The 25,441-nt window shown below is 42.1% G+C and overlaps 1 protein-coding gene across 1 annotated transcript; it reads left to right on the top strand.

Annotated features, from left to right (window-relative positions):
- The first annotated feature begins 1,068 nt into the window (after window positions 1–1,068).
- BHMT (betaine--homocysteine S-methyltransferase) lies at window positions 1,069–23,914 on the top strand. The gene is made up of 8 exons (XM_012664576.1): window positions 1,069–1,200; window positions 4,660–4,792; window positions 12,456–12,574; window positions 13,577–13,768; window positions 14,158–14,305; window positions 18,890–19,072; window positions 20,558–20,786; window positions 22,550–23,914. The coding sequence occupies exons 1-8, from the start codon at window positions 1,168–1,170 to the stop codon at window positions 22,734–22,736; spliced, it is 1,224 nt and encodes a 407-aa protein (XP_012520030.1). The 5' UTR covers window positions 1,069–1,167; the 3' UTR covers window positions 22,737–23,914.
- The last annotated feature ends 1,527 nt before the right edge of the window (window positions 23,915–25,441 follow it).

Here is a 25,441-nt window from a genome sequence, read left to right as displayed (position 1 = left end):
TGATCACATTCAGAATTTTCCCATGTGCTTTTATTTGGGTAAAAGGTTCTGAACTCTGTTTCAGACTATTTAGTTGTTCTATATTCTATTTAATATCATGCTGTACATTTTTTAACGAAATGTTTTCATTATTTCAAAATCAATATGTTCTCATTGTACAACTATTTTGGCAAAAACAGTAAAACATGAAGAATAAGAAAAAAAAACCGTTATACATAACCTAAACATTTGTACCCCCATAATATGCTGAAATTTAAAAAAATTTTTTTAAAAAAGCCCTAATTTCACCATCAATAGATAACTGCCGTTAACATCTGTATTTCCTTCTAGTTCTTCTAATGCCTATATGCTTTTATACATAGCTTTCATGCTGAATTTTGAAGTGTTCCAAGTACATTTCTAATTGCACATACAAACGTTAAAAACCTGTCTTGGTTAAATATTACAAAGATATTCTTATTAGAAACTAGTGCATTATCAGAAACTGCAAGGCATGCTTGGAGGTAAGGGTAGGTCATTTTGAACATTATTCAGGATTAGTATAGGCTCTTTTATAAACGCCTTGTTTTTGCAGGTGTCCAGGTTCTGCAAAAAAAAAAAAAAGAAAAAAGAAAGAGAAAAAGAAAGAGAGAAAAATGCCTTATTTGTGCCCAGTTATACTGGATGTGTATTACGCAGATCACACTTCCGGCTGAAGTTTCTTCCAGGACATTGCCTCCTCATTCCATAATCTTCAATCCTTGACCTTTGACAAATATTTGGGCACTGAACGGAATTGCTAAGGGCCTCTCTGGCGGGCTGATCAGGGTCGGAGACCCTTCAGGGGCAAAAAGGGACGGCGCGCAGGTAGGTTTGAAACCTGAATGGCAACCTCTTTTTTTTTCTTCTCTTATTTTACTTCTTGGTGTTTCCACCCTTTTGGGAAAACAATCTCGATCATCTTGGCAGGGCAGGTTCCCAACAAGCTGCTGGCCTGAACAAAGGCTGGTGGGCGTGTTCCCCGCCCGAGGCCCGCGTTGGACGGCGCCGAGGCTCGGAGACCCTCCCCGCGCAGAGCAGCGGGTATAAAGCGGTCCACAGCCAGCGCCGGGCAGCTCCGGGCTTCGCAGGCGGAAGGCTCGCCTCGTCGGTTGCATCCGTGCCCGCTACCTTTTGGACACCACGAAGATGGCACCCGTTGGGGGCAAAAAGGCCAAGAAGGTGAGTCGCCAGCGGACCCGAGGGCACTCTCGGTCCCGGCCCGCCAGCTCTGTACCGCAGCCTAGGCGAGCGCAGAGGGGCCCCGGAGCCCCGCTGTGGACCCCTCCTAGCCCTCCTCCGACTGAGATGTGCTTCCAGAACTTCTCCTGCAGGACCCCAGCGCGGCTCTGAGCCTCCCCGCTCCTGCCCCACGTCTAGCGCGCCTCTCTCGCCCCTCCACTGCCGGCCCCGCTTTGGAGCAGAGTGCACCCTAGAGCCACCTGTGTGATCCTCGCCTCCCACCCAAAGGCACCCTCTGAGCCACCCGACGCGAGGGCGTCCCCAGAGCTCTGAGACTCCCAACACCTTCTGCGTACGGCCCTCCAAGACCGGAAAACTCCCCCTGAGATGCTGCTGCTAGCCCCACAGGCGCGTTCCCGCCCCAGGGCGGTGGCACAGGCTGGCGCCGCGAGCCCTGTCTGCGCCCCGCGCGGGCCGGGTGGGGAGGAGCGTGTGGCTCCGGCTCCGACCGTTTCCCGCCCGCGCCGCCGCGTCTCGGGGCCACTCCCCGCCAGGTTCTCGCGGCGCCCGCCAGCTGCACCCAAGGCTCAGGCGTTGCTTGGGCGATGGTAGGTTTTCACCTGCAATTTGTTTCCGTGATCACCGGAAAAATGCACCGTGCGAGCCTCAGAAACACGATTTAAGAAAAAAATGGGCAGAGTGGCTGTCAGATACTGAGGAAGGGCTGTTGATAAGCTTTTAAAACCCCCAAACCCAGCAGTTCCAGCTCCTGATTAACAAGCCCATCTCTTCGCCTCCCCAGTGGCTTGTTGAGACGACTGTCTTCGGTCCAGCCGGTCGGCCTTCCTCTAGTTTGGGAAATGGGCGGATGCAGGCACTGACTGCGGGGGAGTGTGGTCGGAGGCGTGGGAAGAGAGAAGGATGGAGGGACGAGGGAATATACCTGACCCTTTGGGACCAACACGCCCAGCTCCAGGCCTGGCGCGACAGAGGCCCCTAGGAAGTGGTAGGCGGCGGACAGGGCCAGGCCCACTGTATCCCCCGCCGTAAGGACCGCAAGGGCGGGCCCACCTCTCATCCCCAGTGCCCGCCCTGCGGGGAAACCCCCCTCCAAAAGACCTCCACACAAGGGAAAAGGTTAAATGTTTTAAATGCCATGCAGCATTAATGGATACGTGTTGATGGCGTGAAGTATTGAGATGACAAGCGATTATAGGCTGTCGCCAGTTAAAGTAGGTTGAGAATTTCTACCAATCCGTGAATGCGCTAAATGAATAGTCCGTGTAGACGGGAAAGGATGATTCCTACAGAGAGATTTAATTTGTGTGTGTGTGGGGGGGGATGGTGGTATTCACATAGCCATGGATTCTAACCCATTCCCCAAACTCATACTTAGAAAATTTAACATTTTAAAGAATTATCTTTAGAGGATTATCTAAGCAACAGATGGTCATAAGATGAAAAAAAAAGTTTCCTCAGTACCTTGTTTCCATGCATATATCAGTGTTAAAACGTGGACAATAACTTGTCTACACATTTGAGTTTAAAACTAAAATATATGTTACAAGCTAACACATGTTCATTATAAACAACTAGGGAAAGCAGAAAGAACAGTACCTGCTAAATTTTAATGTATATTCTGCTAGCTTGTTGTCTAGGCAAATATGTACCTTTTAATTTAAAATCTATACTGTTTTTTAATACTTTTGCAAAACAGTATCTTTTTTGTAGCACATTCTACTTTTAACAGAACCTGCTTAGTTTCGGGTCAGAAAATCCTGAAGTCCAGGTAACTAAAACATGCAGTAGAATCTAAGAGATAGTATTTCCAGATGAAATTACTCAGAACATTTATGAACAGTATGGTAATCAAATCACCACCACCCACCCCACCACCAAATATCAGCTGTTTAGCTGTACCAAGTTTTAAAATGTTGTCATACTAAAGTCTGAAAACACACAAGTTCAGTGAGAGCTGCCAACTGCCAAAATGTCATGAATGATTTCACCCAAATGAAAGTTAGTAGCAAGGCATATCTCATGTATGTGACCCTTTCTCATGTTTTTGATATAACTGCACTGGCAGTGGTACACACACACACACACACACACACACACACACACAGAGACATACGTATACACATATACATGTTGTTGTCAATTGGGTCATAATAAGCAAAGTTGTAGTTTTAAGATATAGCATTTAGATACATTGTAATCATGAAAATGCTGGATTTCAAAATTATATGTGAGCCATTCTATATTTTTGTAGTTGCTTGTTATCTTATGGACTTTCAGGCTTGAAAATTTTTTGATCTGCAAGGGGTATTAGGGAGCATACGGCATACCCCTCCCACTGCTTTAAGGCAGAAATGTCAATTTCCTCTCTCTGAGCACTGGCTGTCCAAATGGCATGGGGAGGGGGCAGCGGAGGCAAAGAGGATTAAAATGAGGGAGGCTCTAAGAAGGTGGCAAGGAATTAGGATGTAAAATGCTACGTATGAATGCCTCTCACAGATTTATGTAATGCTTATTATATCAGCATTTGTTTTACGCACGTTATTGCTGGTAAATGGAACACAATAGGTAAGTACATCCCAAGTTATTCCTTTACACAGTTTTTTCAGGACTGTCCCACTCCCTACGCCCATTTAAAATCCAATCTAGATATCATTTAAGAATGAAAGAGCCAGGACGCCCTGTGGTCCCCATCTAGGAGATGTTGTGTAAATTACTCAGAGACTCTGAGCTTTAATTCCTCATTTGTTAAAATCAGAGACAGAGACCTAAATTGAATGTAGGGTGCCTTTTATCTTTAAAGTCTATGATTCTTTGAAATTACAAGAAAATGTCTGTACTAGGAAATTACTTTCTAGTTCACAAAAGCCTTTAAAGATATTCCAAAATTATCTGTTGAACATTAATAGCAGGATGATTATTGCATAGTACTGTCAATGGAATAGGTGTGGAGATTGGGCTGGAAATTCATTTACAAATACTTTATTTACTGGTCTCTTTCCTGTTCTTGTCATAGAGTGCAGAATGTGCATGCTCATAACCTCCTGGACTTTGCAACATGGTTACCCATGTGGAAACTGAATTTTAACATCAAAGATAGAAGTCTTTAAGTGGTTTGGCCACCTTTGTGGTAGAATCTTTTTCAAACATAACATGCTCCCACAGTATTCTTCAAACACTCTTTAATGTGTTTTGAAAGACACCTCTCCCCCCACCCCCAACACACATACACAAGTTTTCATTATATTGATATGAGCATTGTGGTTGTTTGCCTTATAGGTAGCCATAAATTTATGTATTTAAAAAATGTATACACTTGGATTTTTCAGAAAATTGTGAAGTAATCATACCTCTCAACAATATGTTAGCAAAAGTAATAAAAATGAAAAATTATCTTTAAAACTCAAGTAACTCCTTTTCCCCCATTATCTGTAATATTAGGGCATCCTAGAACGTTTAAATGCCGGAGAGGTTGTGATTGGAGATGGAGGGTTTGTCTTCGCGCTGGAGAAGAGGGGCTATGTAAAGGCAGGCCCCTGGACCCCAGAAGCCGCTGTGGAGCACCCAGAAGCAGGTTGGTGCAGAGCTGTATTCTACGTTCTCATAAAAGGCACTATGTTGACCCAAGTCTAGGAGTATATCATCAAACAGGTAAGTTCATGCACCATTTTCCAAATCCGCGTTGTTGCCTGCTGGGCACTGGGCTAGGTACATGAGTGTAGATTCACACGTTGGATAAGCACGGTGCCCCTCTTTGTTGCTGTCAGCTATCTACCTCCTAGTCCCTGCCCCTCACTCCAGATGAGCCTGGAACGTAGCTCACTGCCTTCGTCTCTGCTCCTCCCTCTCTCACCAGTCTAGGTGACTTTGATCTCCATGCACATGATCCATCCAACCCCAGCACCTTGCCTGGGAGTGCCTTGATCTCCTCCTCACCTCCAGGGAACTCTTCCTCCACCTTCATGTCAGCAACCCGCTCCTAGACTTTGCCATCACCAGAGCTCCCCACTCTCTGACGGCCTCCTATCTTTTCTGCACACTCTCTATAGTACTCCCACCCCTCAACCTCATCAAGACCCTCAGTCCTTTGTCCAGGTCAGATTAGTGTTTATTATCCATTCTCCCCCATGTGTCTGGCCTTTGCTCCTCACCCACTATAGGTTCCATGGCACCACATCGTAAAGACTGTCTTGCAGATAAGCTCGCCTTCAACTGTATATTTACCAACTAGTTAAATTCATAGTATTCTAGCCCAGCCCTATTTAAATCCAATTATCTACCTATTCTGCATCTGAACCCGCATACCTTATTCTCACTCTATTTTTTTGACTAGGAATCTTTTATCACCGGGAGGGTAAGTGGGGTAGAGCCTGAGGGGATAAATGCTACCTTCCAAGGCAAGGCAGGGTCCCCAAGCAGGAGGGAAGCATTAATCTCTGAAAAGGGAGGAATGTGCCATTTCTGCAGGCCCAGAGAGTTCAGGGGGATCTGGATGTTCAAGGTTCTTGGGTGAATCCACCCTTAGGTCTTCACCCCCAGCCTCAGGGTCCCAGTTCTTCCTAGTCAAGGCCCTGACTGTGGCATAGCAGGCTTGCCTGGTTGAGAGCTCTGCTCCTATATAACTCAGTCCTGGGCCAAATCTTCAGCTCTTTCTGCTCTCTAGCTGCAGGGGACGAATCTCTTTATGTGCCACCCAGGAGACCCTCAGACTTTCATACTTTGCCTTAAGTTAGGGACAATTCACCCTTAGCCTTGCATTGTCTTTCTCCAGTGCATTGATGGTATCCCACAATAGCCATCTGATTCCATAGTCCTTGTATTTGTTACTTCCCCTGAACCTCTCAGACATCTGAGATACTGCACCTGCTAGTGCATTCCCTTCCAAGGGCGGCCCGCTCCCCGGCTCGGCTCACCAGAGGGGAATGCTTTTAACAGTTGCACCCCTAGAGCATTCGAGGAGCTAGCAGGGCTCCTGCTACCACAAGTGATGTGTGGGTGCTTGTTATTGGCTGGCTAGAGGGAATCCAGCTTCAAAATGACACTGTCAGAGTTGTTTCCTAGAACTGGTCCTGACTCCAACTGTTGCAGGTCAGGCCTCCCAGGAGACAAATTCTGAAGTGGAGATTTGTGTGCAGAAGTTTTATTAGGAAGTGCTTTTAAGAAACAATCCCAGCCAGTCATGGTGGCTCACGCCTATAATCCCAGCACTTTAGGAGGCCAAGGCAGGAGGATTGCTTGAGGCCAGCAGTTTGAGACAAGCCATAGTGAGACCCCGTCTCTACAAAAAAATTTTAAAAATTAGCTGGGCATGGTGGCGCGTACCTGTAGCCCCAGCTACTCAGGAGGCTGAGGCAGGAAGATCACTTGAACCCAGATGTTCAAGGTTGCAGTGAGCTACGATTGGGCCACTGCACTCCAGCCTGTTGACAGAGTGAGACCCTGTCTCTGGGGGGGGGGAGGGGGGAAGGAAAGTAATAATTCCTGTAAGGGAGTGAGAGAAGCAGGACTGGGCTGAGGGAGGAATTAAACTGCGATGCAGTTGTAGCAGAGGCCTCAGTTGATCCTTCCAGGAGTTCTGAAGTTGGACAAGCCCTTTCAGAGCCGCCTTGATTGAAGCAAGGTGGTTGGATCTTTGTGTCCTTCCCCCACCAGTAGACCTAGCACTGAATGCCAGCTCTCAGCCCTCCCCCCAGGAGGCGGCTAGCCTTGGGCAAGGGAGCTCCCCTTGGCCTAGGACACTTTCTGGAGCTATCAGCACCCAACACTTCTGGCAGCTACAAGAGGGACTCACCTGAGGAAAAGATCTGGGTGGCACAAGGTACCAACCACTACTGCTTCCTTTTTGTCCCCTTGATTGTGTTAAGCTTGTCCTCCCCCTCTTAGACCTTTGCACTAGCTGATCCTTCTGCCTGTGACCTGCTCTCCCTAACCTCAGTCTGTTTGTCTAGTTGCCTAATCTCAAGTAGCCCCATGGTCACTGTTAATTCTCTTTATAACTTCTTTATTGTTCTGTTTTATTTTCTTGATAACACTGTCTGTTTCCTGTGTTTTTTATTATTGTTGTTATTTGTCCACTGGTAACTTCACACCCATTCACTGATGCATCTCCAGTGCCAGAACGATGGGTGCCTGCCTGGCACGTGCTGATGGAGTGAATGAAGGGATTCCAACCTCAAAGCTGCACTGAGCCAGGGAGACAGGCAGGTCTTCTCTGATTGGCTGGAATGATACAATGGAAGGGAGGATTTTAGAAGAGCTAAATGATCTGGGAAAGAGAAAGGTGAGAGAGGCCATTCTAATGTTTCCATGGCTTTGTTTTAGAGGGTAGCCCTTGGACAGAGAGATGAAGGGGATTTGAGCTGAGTTGAGGAGACAAGATGAGCTTTGCGCGGTGGCAGTATCGTAGCCAATGAGGTTTATCCGAGGCGTGATTATTGCTAATTGAAAACTTTTCCCAATACCCCGCCATGATGACTTGAAATATAGTCGGCATTGGTAATTTTTGAAAGTCTCTACGTAGAATGAACAAAAAAAAAGAGAAGGCAAGATAAAATGTGGCAGTGAGGTTGCTCAGATTACTCTGTAAAACACTTTTTAAAAAGTTGAGTCTCTCAAGAGAAACTAGAGGACTTTCTAGCAAATATTATACAAGATGAATGATTGTTTTTTATGTTTGTTAAAAAAAAGTATATTTCATTGAACTCAGAGATAAAGAATGAAAACTAACAATGCACATAAATAGATTGAGAGACAGTACAGCTTTGAGATGTAACATCTAGTTTCTGGATCCAGACTGCCCGGATCCACTTCTGATACAGCTACTAGGCTATGTGACCTTAGGGAAATTACTTAGCTTCTCTGGACCTTGGTTACCTCTTCTATAAAACTAACATTATATTTCCATCTACCTCATAAGGTTGTTAGGAGGATTAAATAAGTTCTATGTCAAGTGTTTAAAGTAGTGCCTGGTGTATGGTAAACACTGTATGTATTAACTATTACCATTAAGCTGGCTAAGTTGTTTCTTCTTTTGGTAGTATTCTTGGTTGTATTAATCTACTTCTGCTAGAGAAGTACAGAATCTATCTCTGCTGAACTGTAGAAGAACAACTCACACAATCCCCTAAACAGTATCCAAAGTAAAAGAGCTATATTCACACTGTGAAGCCCAACAAATGTATACGACTTTTATATTTCTGAATAAAAGTAGAAATAATACTATGTTCTATAATACTATGTTCTACCCTTTTGGGGAATAAAATGAAATTAATAGGCTTAAGAAGCTCAAGTTTTAGTTTGACCAGCAAAGTTTGTTAAAAAAAAATTTCAGATTCCTAGGCCCCACTTACAGAAATTTGGGTTCATTAGGGCTGTGGAGGGTCCAGGAAACTGAGTTTTTTGTCATTGTCCCCAGGTGATTGTGAAGCGAACCACACTTTATGAAACATTGCATTAAAATGCTTTAAGGAACACAATGAAATAATCATTTCAGAACCTAGAAGGAGGATTTCAAATATACTTATGGTTTGCTTCTTATGGTCTGCTTACCATGTTAAACTCAGAATAAAATATTTCTTGGGTCAAACGGATACTAACAGTAAACTACCCTTGCCCAGACCCTGCCATGTAGACAAAATAGGACTTTTATTTAAACCATAAGTTTCAATTTTGTAAGTCACATTTTAAAAAAAGATTATGTGTTAGAGGAGCTCAAGAGTAATTGCTCTGATATTTTCTTCAATTTTACTAGTGCAAAAACAGCACATTTTATCTCTTGGCCATCTGTGTCCTGAGTATTTTGAGCTTATTTAGGGATATTGAGCATTTTGCTCTACTTTTTCTTGCGGGAGCTCCATGCATTTCAAGAATTAATGAAAACTCCGTGACACTGAGTCATTAGATTTAATCCCTTCTGCTACGGACTGAAATGCCATGTATTTGACTCTGCCAGCACCCAGCTCAAATTCTGTCAACCGCAACAGACTACAGGATACATCAGAAAAGACAAATCCCCTGTAATGTATCTTCTTAGGACCATCCTCAGAGGACAGTGGTTATATTTACCCTTGGGGAGTCAGAGAGGTGAAAGGTGTTTAAAATCTTCAATCTCTGAATGAAGGGGCTGATCGGTTTTCATGTTTTTTATTCAAATACGTATCTGTAAGTGCTTTTGTAGTTTAGACTGAGCGGTAGCTAATAATAGTATTGATACGACCCTGAAGAATTTTCCTGCAATCTGGACTTCACTTGAAACATTGCCTGGGCCTGACATTTTAGTGCTAGAGGCAGCAAGAAAGAGAAGGTTATGCTACAGGCCCAAAACCCCTTATCCAAAGCAGTTTGAGGCCAAATGTGCCTTGGAATTCAGAAGTTTGGGGATTTTACAAAGTTAATACAGTGCATGTGCTGTATATCATGTAACACTCTCATTGGGCCCTGAAACACCCCCATTATCAAACACATTAATACTTTTTTTGCATCAAAATATATGACTACCCTCACTAATTGAGATACAATTATAAATACCTTCATGTTAGCTCAGGTGACATTTTGCTCCCAAATATTTTGCTGCAAACATATTATTCCACTGCAGAAATGCTGCAGAATTTTATTTGACCTTTTAGAGTTTACTGTAGAATTTCAAAAACTTACATTTCTCAAGCTAAATTTATAAGGCTAATACTTAACTATGCACTGTACATATATAACAAATGTAATGTTATATGCACGTAATGTAATAATGTGCATTTGGCTTCTGTGATGTTAAAATAAAACTAATGAGTAATTTAAGGCCATAAAGTGAAGGTAATTAATTAGTATAACTGGTGTCATTGTGTCACAGGGACCAGTCACATCCTATTATTGGTTAGAGGATGAATCTAGGAACCTTATGATGAAGAAAAACAGGAAATAGCAGTTCAAAGGATATCCACAAATAATCAGCCTAACTCTCCTTCTAATGTTAATGCCCAAAGTTGTGGTTCCTGCACTCAGTGGAAGCAGCATTGATTTCAGCAATGGATTTATGTTCCAGAGTCTGGAGGAGTTTGGGGAACCCGTTATAACAATTGCCCCCAGGTGATTCTAAGATGGGTAATACTTAGAGAAGCATTGCAGTTTTTAAGAAGCACAATGGAATAACCAAATCAAGAGTAAGGAGTTGGCCTGCATGGTGGCTCACTCTAGGAGGCCAAGGTGGGAAGATCGCTTGAGGCCAAGAGTTTGAGACCAGCCTGACCAAGAGAGATCCTGTCTCTACAAAAAAACATAAAAATTATCCAGGCATGGTGGTGTGCACCTGTAGTCCCAGCTGCTCGGGAGGCTGAGGCAGGAGAATGGCTTGAGCCCAAGAGTTTGAGGTTATGATGTGAGCTATGTTATCTGTGAGCTATGATGATGCCAGTACACTCTAACCCTGGCGAGAGAGGGAGACTCTGTCTCAAAAAAAAAAAAAAAAAAAGTGAGGGGTTGTCTTCAACTGTTTGGGGTCATTGCCCTCTGGAAAAATCTGATAAAAGTTTGTAGACCTTTGGCACTGTAAATGCAATTTGCATACCTTTCCAGGGTTTTTTCACGGAATCTCTGAAATGCATCCAAGGACCACATGGGTGGACTTCCTGGCTATAAACCATTTCATCCTACTGCCCAGAAACCTAGTCTGTAGGCCCTTCCCCTTCTCCAACCACAGCAGCTCTGGGTTTATCTAATTGACGTATGGGACTCCCTGTAAGACATTTTTAACTGGTTCTGTTACTAAGTTTGAAACTCATTAATTTAGACATGCTTTTAAGGTCCCACTGAGAACTAAAGTTTCCATGATTTTAAAAATCATGGAAAAGGTTTGGCTCCAAGCTTAGAATCCCATTTTCTAAAAATTTAAAAGCTTTTTTGCCTCATTTATTTGTCCATTTAGAAATGAAAATCCAGGTTTCTATATTGTAGGCACCTGGAATATGAACTCATCTCCAATCTTAATCCATGAAGGGTTAAGAACTCCAGTGTCCTAGTGATTTTCTAGCCTCTGACATAGTTGCTTCTGCAGACCTTTGGATTTCATAGGCCTAAGAAATTTCAAAGTAAATTTCAGGGCCCGATATAGGATTGCCGATTTCTTACTTTGCCCAGTTAATTCCCCTGACAAAAACAGACACCATCCGGGTCTCACTATCATTTTATAAAATGAGTATTTTTCCACTATCATAGGATGGTAGGTCTTGACAACGCTGAAAACAAGGATTGGTTGGAGAACCTTTTAAAAAAATGCCACTCCCAAACCAATTAAATTAGAATATCTGTGGATTCAACCCTAGATTCTATAATTTTTTGAAAAACTTGCTGAGGATCTAATGGGCAACCAGGCTTTGGACCACTATTTTAGAGCAAAGGATCATTTTTTAAATTGAATACATTTAGCTATATGGAAAAAAATGCCCACCATACTTCCTGCAGCTGGGGAAACTTTGCCACTTGGTATTTATCCATGTACCTGTGTTTGGGAACCTTGCTCCATTTCTTATTCCACTTTGTTACAAGAATTATCTTTCAAAAACACAGGGATCACATCGCTCAGTTGCTTAAAAACTATACCTATTTCCCCAAAACCTCAACCCCAGCCATTCGGACTACTTGTCACTCCCCCAAATGCCAAGCCTGCTCCTGCCTCGTTGTCTTTGCTCAGGCTGTTCCCTCTGTAGGGAATTCCCTTCCTCACCTTCCCTGCCTGGCAGTAATCCTGAATTCTTCAAAGAGCAACTCAAATGATTCCTCCTCTGTGGGACCTTCCTCGCCCCTTTGGCCCATGTCCTTGGTAGAAATTATCTCTTTTTCCAGCATAACCTAAGCACACCTTGCTGCAGTCAGTTATTTCTGGACAGACTGTGAAATTCTCCACGAACAGGACAATGGATTGTTCATCCTTGTGTTTGTAAGTGCCTTCCACAAATACAGTTAATGAATGATGAACAAAGTAAAACAATGAACACGATGAACAAATGCAGGGATGTGAGCACCCCCTCTGACCACCTATCCACACAGTCGTAGGAGGTTTACAGGAGCTGCCACGAGACTTCAGATCCACCTCTCATTAACCCCCAAGATGTGCAAACATCAAGCAACCAGACGTTTCAGCAGTAATTTTCATGTTTGTTTATCCGAGAGCTATTTGAAAACATAGGGTTAATAAACTCAAGGGTTAATAAACTCATAGAAATTATACCTCTCCCCATTCAATCTCCCAGTTCGCCAGCTTCATCGGGAGTTCCTAAGAGCTGGATCGAACGTCATGCAGACTTTCACCTTCTATGCAAGTGAAGACAAGCTGGAGAACAGGGGCAACTATGTTTTAGAGAAGATATCTGTGAGTAAAACTATCCGTGGAACTCTTAGAAGGTCATCGTAGACACACATGTCATCACCAAAGCTCTCCTAGAAAAAAATGTTGAGCCTCTTTAGAGTTTCATTTTATTTCTAGTAATATAAAACAGAGAGACATGAATAACAGCCTTCGGTTTTAGCTGGAGTCTCCCAAATTAACAGAAAGGCATTTAATGAAGCACATTAAAGAAGAGGTATTTAATAATTAATTGTTCTCCTCGTCTCTTGACTAAGTTGCTGAGTAAAGTGAGCATCCTTACAAATTCTTACATCCTTATATTTTTTTAATGTGGCATAACTTCAGGGAAAAGATTATAGGCACAAAGAGTCAATAAACCTGGAATAGTGCCTGACTCAGCCATGATCTACTTTGTGATGTTGGGCAAACCACTAACCCCATCAGGGCTGATATTTCTTCATCTCTAAAATGAAAAGAAAGTTCTAAAATTCCATGAGTCTACAGTGCTAGGTTTTTTGGGGGGAGGATTTTTTTTTCAAGGATAACAATCAACTTTTAATATCTAAATAATTAGAAAAGGACTTACTAGTTATGCATTTATCTGTTAGTTGAGAAAATGCATGACAAAAAAAGTCAAGCATTCTGTATTTAAATTGAATTTTTATCCACCAATCATAAAAGCAAATCATCACTACCACTATTTGGTAGTTATTCTTCTAAATGCAGTTTAGGCTTTGGAAGATGCCTGATCCCATCCTTTCATATAAAAACTTTTACCATCTTACACATCTTTGGAATAATATAATGTTCTAAATACTACCATTAGATTTATTGTTATTATCACTATTATTAGTGTTGTTATTGCAAACTGCTCAACTTGGTAAAGCATTGAACTATTCCATAACTGTCATTTTCTGGAATAAAATCACTACTGTAAACACACAACTGAGATGTAGATGTTTGAATAATAATTTTATTTCGATTTCACAGGAAAAGTTTGACATATCATGTATTCACCCATTTTAGGGACAGAAAGTCAATGAAGCTGCTTGTGACATTGCCCGGCAAGTGGCTGATGAGGGAGATGCTTTGGTAGCAGGAGGTGTGAGTCAGACACCCTCGTACCTCAGCTGCAAGAGTGAAACCGAAGTTAAAAAGATATTTCAGCAACAGTTAGACGTCTTTATGAAGAAGAATGTGGACTTCTTGATCGCAGAGGTAAACAAAGACACAATCAAAGATAAGACGAATACACTGAGTACATTTTCTCTACCTTTGCTTTTGCAAGGACTGTGTGGGATTAGGTGCCAATCATAACTAGCATAACAATAAGTAACATTTAGTTTTTGAAATCTTTTTCCAATTTAGGGCTTCTGCTAAACTTGACTCAGTTAATCAAATATAGTGTTTTCCAAGCTTTCTGACTGCAATTCACGTTAAGACATCTCCATTCTACTCTATTCTGTTTAAAAAATGCCAACGGCCCACACCTCCAGGTTTGAAAAACACTTATCTAGTGATAATTAAGTTATTAAGCAATAGGATAAATTTTCAAATTGTTCTGGGAGAAACAAGGTTAAACGTACCCTCATTTTAACTTATTTCAGTATTTTGAACATGTTGAAGAAGCTGTGTGGGCAGTTGAAGCTTTGAAAGTATCTGGGAAACCAGTGGCAGCGACCATGTGCATTGGCCCAGAAGGAGATCTGCATGGAGTGCCCCCTGGGGAGTGTGCAGTGCGCCTGGTGAAAGCAGGTGATGAGAGATGTTGGTCAGTTTGCAATTAGTGGGTCTTAAAGTAACATACCAATGCACATCCATCCATGAATCAGCATAGACTATTTTGTTAACAAGAAAATCATTAATTTACTTTTTTAGTAATATTAACACCATTATTGAGTCTCAAAGGAAAAAAGCTTTAAAAATACAAAGACACACATACACACCTACACAATACACACACACACACACCCCAGCCTTTACAAAGGAGTAACTAGACCTATGCTGGAAGCTTAAAACCTAGAAATGAGGTCTTTAAACGTAAATAACTTCAAAGTTAGTTGCCCTCTTTGTCAATCAAAGCTTTTCATTCTCGTAAATTACTAGTATGCTTTGCTTTTTTGTAATTGGTGTAATAAATCAGAAAATCATTTAATATAAAATACCGACCCAATATATATTTTTATATAATTTCCATTCCTAATATCAGATCTCATTTCAATTAGGAGAAACTAACAGACTTTTTTCAAAACTGCCTCATTTTTTTTTTTTTTTTTTTTTGAGGCAGAGTCTCACTGTTTTGCCCGGGCTAGAATGAGTGCCGTGGTGTCAGCCTAGCTCACAGCAACCTCACACTCCTGGGCTCAAGCAATCCTTCTGCCTCAGCCTCCCGAGCAGCTGGGACTATAGGCATGCACAACCATGCCCGGCTAATTTTTTCTATATATATTTTTAGTTGATTAATTTCTTTCTATTTTTAGTAGAGACTGGGTCTCACTCTTGCTCAGGCTGGTCTCGAACTCCTGAGCTCAAACAATCCACCTGCCTCGGCCTCTCAGAGTGCTAGGATTACAGGCGTGAGCCACTGCGCCCAGCCAATAATCCTAATTTTTGATGGAAAATATAAAAATGGAGGGAGAGGCAAGTTAACATTTTTCAAAACGATCAGAGGAGGCCTTCGTCATCCCCATTGTTAACTGGCACGGATGCTTGGCCTGTGTCTACACCTTCCCTCATTCTGTTCAGCATAGGTGACCACAGTATGATATTGCTGTACCATGTTTATACCCTTCATAGCACTTCTCACTTATCTCATTTATCTGTTTAATGTATGACTTCCTCACTAGATTATAAGATCCATAAGGCAGAGCCTATGTTTGGTTGCATACTGAGTACCTGTGCCTAGCACATTATGGATCCTTAATCAATATCTGTCGGCCGGGTGTGGTGGCTCATGCCTGTAATCCTAGCACTTTAGAAGGCTGAGGTGGGAGGATCGCTTGAGGCCAGGAATATAAGACCAGCCTGAGCAAGAGTGAGACCCAGTCACAAAAAACAAACAAACAAACCAAAAAAATAGAAAGCTGGGCATGGTGACACATGCCTGTAGTCCCAGCTACTTGGGAGGCTGAGGAAGGAGCATCGCTTGAGCCCAGGAGTTTGAGGTTGCAGTGAGCTATGATGACACCACTGCACTCCAGCCCAGTAGACAGAGCAAGACCCTGTCTCAAAATAAATAAATAAATGTCTGTCTAATAAACCTAGTCCATTTTCCAACGTTTAGTTCAAATTCTACCTCCATGTATCCTTGCATTATCATCCCTACCCCAAGTGATCACCTCCTTATCTCAGCAACTACAACACTCACTATTTATACCACTCATTTAGAATATCCTAGTCTACATTTGCCAATCTTTGAGAATGTTAATAGGGTTCTTATGGTCAAATACATTTAGAAAATGCAGGGTTAAACCAAGTGAAGCAGGTATCTTTACTGTGAAACTTATCAGAATCTTTGATATGTCCATATATATTGTCAGTCTCCAAGAAGAGGTTGTAGTAAATAGCTATTTCCTAACTTAATTGACCATAGAACCCTATTTTCATAGACCAAACCTTAGGAAACCCTGTGCTAAATTATAAAATCCTTGATGTCAGGGACTATGTCCTATATTTATATTTCTGTGTAACTCCTTGCAAGGAGACTTACACCTAACAGACATCCAATAAACAGCCAGTGGTTGATTAATTCATTAGTGTAATAAGTTAAGCAAGGAAAGAGAAACTCTGGTAGCACAACATTTAAAACAACAACAAAGATACTCAAGATCTAAGTGAGGATATTAAGTAAGCTGTTGAATATGCAAGTGTGGAACCCAATGGGAAGACCAGGATTGGAGAGAGAACTGTTGGGAGAGATCCAGATGTAGATAGTATTGAAAGCCCTGGGACTGAAAAGGAAGTGTAAATGGAGATGACTTAGTGGTATCCTGGGACACTCCAGTTGAGAGTTGTAGTCTTCAGGGGGAGCCAGCACAGAACATTTAAAAAAACTGCAGCCAGGGAGGGAGGAACAACACTAGGAGAGCGTGTGGAAGGTCTCAGAAGCCAAAAGAAGGGGAGTGTCCATGAGCGAGGAAGTGGCAAGTGGCCCACTAGGTTAAGAGCTGCTGAGACATGAAGTAAGATGAGGACAGAGAAGCAGCTGCTGGATGTGGCAAGATTGAGTCATCGGCAACTTTAACAAAAGCTGTTTCAGACGAATGACAGGGAATGAGCCCTACGTGGAAGAAGAATGGAGAACAAAGTGCAGACACAGCCTAGTGAGGACTGCTGAGACACCTGCCACTCAATGCCGGATGCCACGGGTTGTGGCATCAGCTCTGCCGCTCCTGCAAGCTGAATGTTGGGGTCACTCTCATTGCATCCAGAAAGAATCTCTCCTGCCCTTGTTCTTGCTATCTCTATGTTCAAGATACAAAATCGTAGGCCATGAGTCCATCAAAAAAGTCCTTCTTGGAGGTGGAAACAACCCAAGAGTCTGTCAATAGATAAATGGATAAACAAAATGCAGCATCTCCATACAATGGAATATTATTCAGCCATAAAAATCAATGAAGTTATCAAACATGCCACAATAGGGATGGACCTTGGAAACATCATGCTAAGTGAAATAAGCCAGTCACAAAAGGACAAATATATGATTTCACTTATATGAAATATCGATTAATAGAATGGGCAAATCCACAGAGACAGAAAGTAGATTAGAGCAGCAGTCCTCAACCTTTTTGGCAGCAGGAGGGACCGGTTTCATGGAAGACAGTTTTTCCATGGGACAGGGACTGTGGGGGAGGCGGAGCTCAGGCGGTGATGTAAGCAATGCGGAGTGGCTGTATAGATGATGCTCCACTCACTCACCCGCTGCTCACCTCCTGCTGTGTGTCTCCCCCTAGGATGGAGGTAGGAGGTGCTGGGAGGGGTGGTGGAGTTCTGTGGCCCAGTCCCTAACAGGCCATGGCCCAAGGGTTGGGGACTGCAGGATTAGATTAGAGGTTACCTGGAGCTAGGGGGAGGGGGAATAGGGAGTTATTGTTTAACGGGTACAGAGTTTCTCTTTGGGGTGATGAAAAATTTTGATAAAAATAGTGGTTATGGTTACACAACATTGCGAATGCAATTAATGCCACCCAAAATGGTTAAAATGGCCAATTTTATGTGATATATATTTTACTACAATTTTTAAAATAAAAAAAAAGAAAAGAATAAAAGGCCTACTTGAGAATTCTTCCCATTTTGAAAGCATGGAGTAAAAGAATTATAATGTCATATTGCCTCCTCAAATCTTCTGGAGGATGAAATTTCCAGAGTCTTGTCTAACGATTGCCATGATAAATCATCTTTGGTCCAGATACAATTGAGAACATAATGAATATTAAGAAAGCTTTTGGAAAAAAATGAGGTTTTGGCCACGTGCAGTGGCTCATGTCTGTCAATCCCAGGATGCTGGAGGCCAAGGTGAGAGGATCACTTGAGGCCAGGAGTTCGAGGCTGCAGTGAGCTATGATCACACCACTGCACTCCAGCCTGGCAACATAGCAAGTCTCCGTCTCTATAATTTTTTTTAAAATGAGGTTTCTAAAATATATTTTGTTCTCACTAAATCAAACTTTGCAGCAACAAATTATACAAGAAAGCTTCAGGAAGACAATCCCATATAGTTGTGAGTCTCGGGAGGCTAAAATGTAAATGAAACACTTGTTATTAATAAAATGATTGATAGGCTGTTAACCACATTGAGTAGCTGAAATTAAAGGCTTTTGAGATTTTTTTTCCCAAACTATTAAGTCTAGACCCAAAATTTCTTTGGAAAAAACCCATTTCTGAAAAAGGATAGTGAAATTATTAAACCGGCCTGGTGAAAGGAACATTTATTTATACCTCAAGTAGGCAGTATGGTAAACACAGGTGCAATCTAGCAGCTGGGAGTGTTGAAAAATCACTGTGCTTGCAACAAAGTGTCAAACATTGAAAAATTGACTACTAACATTTGAAGTAAAAAACCTCTAATAATGATTTTTTTTTGAGAAAAGATGGACAGCCAAGTGTTCATAAATGACACTTCAATTATACCAGACTCTTCGAAGCACTTTTTACAGAAAGCACTTCCTGCCTGGTGATAATCATTCTTGCTCAAAGGCAAGATAGTTTGGGGAGAGTAAGGACCCAGTTCTGTACTTGCAATTCATCATTCCTAATAAAAGCTGCCTGATGAAGGGAGGAGAGTTGAGCCTGCTGGTAGCTGGTGCATCCCTAAAGCTAACGTGTTCTTACCGCTTGCAGGAGCCTCCATCGTGGGCGTGAACTGCCATTTTGACCCCACGATTAGTTTGCAGACGGTGAAGCTCATGAAAGAAGGCTTGGAGGCTGCCGGACTGAAAGCTCACCTGATGAGCCAGCCCTTGGCCTACCACACTCCCGACTGCAACAAACAGGGATTCATCGATCTGCCTGAATTCCCCTTTGGTAAGACAGACCTTTTATAAGTAGTCTCGATATCTTTGATAAATTCCAAATAAATCTACAGCCAGAGTTTTGTCATAGTAAAGAGATGGCTGCATATTTCATCTCTTGCCCTTAGTTTCTGTCCCTGCAGCCAAAACCCCTTGATACTCGACAGTAGCAGAAGGAAAATATGAGAACACCTAGCAAAAAACACCTGTGAACTTAAATGTAAAACCAGAGGGGAATCAGCATCTAAATAGACAACCCATGGGTCCTACTTTTTGGATGTTGAAAACGATGCCTTCCAGCAGGGATTTGGTTCTGGTTCCAGCTTCACTGCTGAGTTAGGAAAATCCGTGAGCTCCTCTAGATCTCGGCTTTCTCATTGGAAAAATAAGAAGGGTAGACCAGTCACCTCCAAGGTCCTGTTCTCCAATTTTGAATGTTACTCGGATACTCCAGAGTTTGAGGGGTGAGAACAAATTAGCATCATTGGGTGGCTGTTTAACAAACTTTAACGCAGGGACGAAGCAGATGAAGTGAGGTAATACCTGCAGGCTAGGCAGGGGGATAAAGCTACTCAGCATGTTTGGGAAGTGGGGGTGAGTCCACCTCGAAAATTGAACCAGGGTGGTCAGCAGGGCAGAGCACGGCTGCCCTCCTATTCTGTTCTAGGATCCTTGTACCATATCCTATATTCTACGGACACCCTGCGATAAGTAAGATATTGTAACATATAATCACTCTGGGAGAACCATGGAGGAAGAGTGGCAAGGCATTTGTGTTATTTATTGCAACATATTACTGCAAAACTTAGTGGCTTAAAAAAAAAAACAAAAGTTTATTATCTCACAGTTTCTGTGGGTCAAGAATTCAAGAACAGCTTCATTGAGTAGTTTGGTTCAGGGTGTCTTAAGAGCTTGCAGTCCAGATATTGGCCGGGGCTGTAGTCATCTGAAGGCCTGATGGGAGCAGGGGGATCTGCTTCCAAGCTCACTTATTAACAGGTGGCTGTTGGCCATTGGTGTCCGCCGGTTCTTGCTGCTGTTGACTGGAGGCCTCATTAACTCAGCTCACGGGCCTTCCCATTGTGATGCTGGAGTGTTCTTACAACATGGCAGCTGGCTTCCCCCAGGGGGAGTGTTCCAAGAAAGAGCAAAGCAGGTTATAATTTTTTTTATAGTCTTTCCTCTGGAGTCACATGCCATTCCTTCTGCCATCGTCTATTGATCTCAGAGGCTACCCTGTTATAATGCAGAAGGGGACTGCACAGGGTGAGAGCATCAGAAGCAGGGATCATTGGGAACCATCTTAAAGGTCAGATACCATAACATGTAAAACTGGATATATAAATACAAGGTAGCTAGTAGTTTCAAAAGTTTAAGAATTGAATATTGGCAACTTATATAATTCATTCATTGAAAATTATGTACCTATAGCTATTTATCTTGAATTTTTTTATAAAAAGAATTCATAATGCATAATGCATAATGCCATTTATTACAGGACTGGAACCCAGAGTTGCCACCAGATGGGATATACATAAATATGCCAGAGAGGCTTACAACCTGGGGGTCAGGTACATTGGCGGGTGCTGTGGATTCGAGCCCTACCACATCAGGGCAATCGCAGAGGAGCTGGCCCCAGAAAGGGGATTTTTGCCACCAGCTTCAGAAAAACATGGCAGCTGGGGCAGTGGTTTGGACATGCACACAAAACCCTGGATTAGAGCAAGGTAAGGATCTTTAAGCTACATTTACTAACCCAAACTCAATTAGATTATGAATATGTCCAAGTGAGGCCATTAAAAAGAATATAACTAATTTGTGAAGACTATAACTAATTTGTTGTGTGATGATGAAGAATCAGTCATCTTCCTTAAATTCTCTCAGAGATGTTTATAAAACATCCTTATGGGGTTATTTTGGAGAAAGCTTTAAGCATACAGACTGTAAATAATGTACGTGGCAGTTAAGGGTGATTTGATGCTCTGGTAAAGCATCATTCATGTGGTGGATACTAACATCGAATTGCATTGATTTTTAAGGGTTCAGTATAATTTAAGCATAACAAATACTAATTAAAGTGTCTGTTCTGTGTCAAGCATGATTTTCTGGGAACACAATGGTAAATAAGATAAGCAAGGTCTTTGCCCTGAGAGCTTATATTCTGGGGGGTGGGGGAAATTAATAATAAACAAATTTTATGTCAGGCACTGGGCAGGGCACTGACATAAAATTTATAGACTCTATGAGTCTATAGACTCATAGAGTACTGGGGAAAATGGATAAGAAAGCCAATGTGGGGGGCGGGGGGACAAGGGCAACATAACCTAAACATTCGTACCCCCATAATGTGCAGAAATAAAATTTAAAAAAAGGAAAAAAAAAAGAAAGAAAGTCAATGTGTTATACTGCGGTAGCTGCTTTAGGAGAGACATAAATAGAAAAGTAACAAGAGAAGAGAATGACTGTTGATGCCTAAGAGAAAGATACTTTAGAAGAAGAGTCTGGGGGCTGGGTTTTGAAGGCTAGTAGGCCTCCACCAGGTAGAGAAAGCAGGGGAGGGAGGATGGGTGCTCCGAGCAGAGGGAGCAGTTCTGCTCTGTTCAACAGACATAAACCGAGCATAACTATCTATCACACGCTGTTGCGGATCCTGAGGTAGCAAGCTGAACAAGGTACAGCCCAAGGAGCTAGCAATCTAGTAGGCAGAGAGATAAACAGGTAAGGTCCAATGAGTACAGTAAGTTCAAGGATGAAGATATGCACCGGTGTGTGGGGTCTGAGCTGACGGCCCACATGGGGCAAGGGCAGAGGTGGGTTAGTGAAGGATTTCTAAGAAAGCTGACACCTGAGCTGAAATTTGAAAGAGAAATTAAGTTGCCAGACAAAGGAACAGCCTGCTGGAAGGCACTGAGAAGTGGAAAGAGAATGATATATTGCGAAACTGGAAGTTTGAGGGTACCAGAGACAGAAATTGATGGAAGACACATTCCAGGAGGAGGAGGCCTTTTTTTCATGCTCAGGAGCTATGTATGAGCTCATCCCAAAGGCAGCGAGGAGGCTGGAGGGTCTCAAGCAGCCCAGGGAAGTTAGATTTGCAAGTTAGCGAGGTGTAATAGCCTCGTGAGGAAGCCTTACCAGGACGGATGCCAGGCATGGTTAGGTTCCAACTAGAAGGCACAGTCTGCAGGGTCAGAGGTGCAGAAGCAACCTAGGGTTTCGGGAAGATCAACAAAGGTGGACTCAGCTAGGGGAAAATGGAGAGGTAGCGTACATGGGATAGAAAGTATCCCTATTCTAAATTATCCCAATACATATAATAAAAGAAGAAATTCAAAGTAATTTTCGATCTACATGTTCTGGGGGTGGGGAGTTTTAGTCCAGACTAATAAGTGTGTTTTAATGGACATCCTCTTAGAGGGCAAAGATGGCTCCATGACACAAAGACAGACACTAGGAGAGGAGTCTGATGTTGTGTGTCTTGTTCACGCAGGGCCAGGAAAGAATACTGGGAGAATCTTCGGATAGCCTCAGGCAGGCCATACAACCCTTCAGTGTCAAAGCCCGATGGCTGGGGTGTGACCAAAGGAACAGCCGAGCTGATGCAGCAGAAAGAAGCCACAACTGAGCAGCAGCTGAAAGAGCTCTTTGAAAAACAAAAAATTAGATCTTCAGAGTAGCCTCAGTGGAACCTATTTTTGGTGAATACCTTGGTATTTGGGCCCCACAATTCCTATACGAATCAGGAAAAAATAGTTAAAAAGCAGTGCTTATATTAATGCCAGCCTACACAGATAATCGGTATTAGCTGAAGGAAATAGACTTACAAATAGCACTTGACAACTTTAACAGTATGTTTTAGAAATTTACTTAGAAGCAAAATAAGTACCAAGTAAATCTTAAACAGGTTTACTAAGTACCAACTATGTATAAGGCATTATGGAAACCACTGCAGCAAAGGAAAAGTAATTCAGACATTAATTCCACTTCAAGAAGTTGATAGGCTAGCAAGGAGGATAGGAAAAGAACTGTCATAAATGACTCGGCAACCAGCCAGGGGCAGATAAAGTGCTATGGAAAGTGGCCTCCAAGCTCTTTTGAACATGACCGTTAGTAAGAAACACAATTTATGTAATGACACAGGAAAACATATAGCATATAAACATTGAAATTAAGTGTGATCCATTCTGGTATTTTCTGTTCTATTCCTTTCCATCCTATTTCTTTAATAAAACATGCTGGTTGAGACCCTTTAAATTGAGTTTTATGATCCATTAATGGGCTTTGCCCCACAGTTTGAAAAACATTGCTATGGGACACTTCAGATATGGGGACCATCCTACTTAAGTTTATTCTTATAAGAAGATTAGTCATATGGGACCTGATCAATAAGTGTCCAAAGCCCAGAGTCCTGCTCTCAGAGTTCTTCTATGTCCTGACCCATTTCTACCCCTGAGAAACATAGAGCAATAGGGAAGAAGAAGAGATTGGCCCTCTCCATCCTGGTCAAAACTGGATCCACCTAATGCCTCTAGTCCATAAGCCTGAGGAGGGTGAACTTGTGTTACTTTGTAGCTAAAAAAAAAAAATAAAAAAGTATAATAAGAAAAAGGTAGATTCTCCAAACTCTAGCCCAGTTTCCATGATTGAGAACTATGATATTTTTACCTGCTAGTTTAATATTTGCTATCCTACGAGAGCTCAAGCCTAGAGATGCAAGACTTTTAGAATAAGCATGGCTACCCTCAAGATATTAGGAAAAAGTTCAAGCTGCTTTCTAAACATTCTTGGATTGGTTGAGCTATTTTTAAATTGTAATTTTTTTCCAGCTATTAAAAAAGAAGAGCAATGAGACCATTTTGGTTGAATTTGATTGTTATTTTAGTTCTACAATTTGCTAAGTCTTGTATGAAGTCTTATACCTCAATTTCTCTATCTACCAAAATAATAGTCTACTTCATAAGTATGCTAGAATTTTAAAGGAGCAGATGTCAGCATTTAAAGGGAAAAGAAATTTCCAGAACAACTTTCAGAAGAATATGGCTGAGGTGAAATAAGAGTGAACTAACTCCACTTGTTTTTTCTGCAAAGTTGCCATCTACCATTTCTCTTATATTCTCAAATCAAGTTCAATATTTAAAACTTTCACTCATACATGATAGAAACTTTACTGGACTTGCTGTTCTATTACTCAGCAAACTGCATGTCCCTTTAATATTCTTTTTCAGAATTTTATTGCCACCAAAATATTGTAACCTTTAATCATTCTAATATTCATTGATTTGAAAAATATTTCCCTCAAAGCTGGGCATGGTGGCACACACCTGTAGTCCCAGCTACTCAGGAGGCTGAGGCAGAAGGATCGCTTGAGCCCAGGAGTTTGAGTTTGCCGTAAGCTATGATGAAACCACCGCACTCTAGCCCGGGTGACAGCGTGAGACCCTGTCTCCCCAGAAAATAATTAATTAATTTCAAAACTAAAAATTAAAAATAAGAAAATAAAAGTATTTCCCTCAAAAGGAGCTATACTGAAGAAATTCTCAATTAAACTATAGTCAACACTGCCTTCTAGTGGTATATTTCATATTTTGAAATTTTTTTTTAATTTAGCCCCTCCTCCAAGCACATTCATTTTACTTCCAGAAATCTTGTTCATTAAAAGGCAAAGCTCATTTAATACATAAGAGTTTGTTTATATTAAATAGACATTTCTCACTGGTAAAGATTTTTTATTATTTTATTTTTTCCACTCGCTCGCTCACACACACAAAGCCTGTGGTAAAGATTTTTCAAAGACTCCAAGCCAGAGGGCCCTTAGGAGATCAAACGTCCAGACTCTCCCTTTTAAGGATAAGATTACTAAGGCAGGACACCAGTCAGGAAGCACTTCTTGCTAGTCCAAGGCTGCCAAGAAAGATGGCTTTAGCTTAGCCTCTTGGTAGAAGGAGGGGGGAACCAGAACAGATGGTTCACAAAACTATGGAGTCATCCTCCGGCCAGAAAATAAAATAAAGAGATTGGTGTTACTCGGAGTCCACATAAACTCTCTGAATAAGCTGCGGTGTATGGCTGACACTTCTTGGCACTGTAGCCAAGCACCTCTGGGTAAGATGTCCAAGCCAATGCAGACCCATTATAGAGACAAGAACTGGACGAGGACCGACCAAAAGCTTCAGTTCCCAACTTCTCCAGAGGGGGCAGCAGGGCACCAGCAGGGAAGGCGAGCGTACCCTTGTACCCTTACTTTGTTTGAACTTGTATCATCAGGATAGGCAGTAACATTAAATGGCAAAAATATCTGTAGCCCTCTTTTTTGTTTTGGTCAGTTTTTTTCCCTAAGACATACGGATCCTTGAATCCCATCCAGGACAACCTGCCCAGCAAG

This window comes from Propithecus coquereli, unplaced genomic scaffold (genome assembly GCF_000956105.1).
Source record: "Propithecus coquereli isolate 6110/MARCELLA unplaced genomic scaffold, Pcoq_1.0 Scaffold9, whole genome shotgun sequence".
NCBI classification, from domain to species: Eukaryota; Metazoa; Chordata; class Mammalia; order Primates; family Indriidae; genus Propithecus; species Propithecus coquereli.
This window is presented reverse-complemented; position numbering and strand designations above follow the sequence as displayed.

What these genes read in the sequence shown, in the direction of transcription:
- BHMT (XM_012664576.1), top strand. Translation starts at nt 1,168, where the DNA reads ATGGCACCCGTTGGGGGCAAAAAGGCCAAGAAG. An exon ending in TGGACTTCTTGATCGCAGAG is followed by an intron (nt 13,769 to 14,157) that starts GTAAACAAAGAC and finishes AACTTATTTCAG; the next exon opens with TATTTTGAACATGTTGAAGA. An exon ending in AAACCCTGGATTAGAGCAAG is followed by an intron (nt 20,787 to 22,549) that starts GTAAGGATCTTT and finishes TTGTTCACGCAG; the next exon opens with GGCCAGGAAAGAATACTGGG.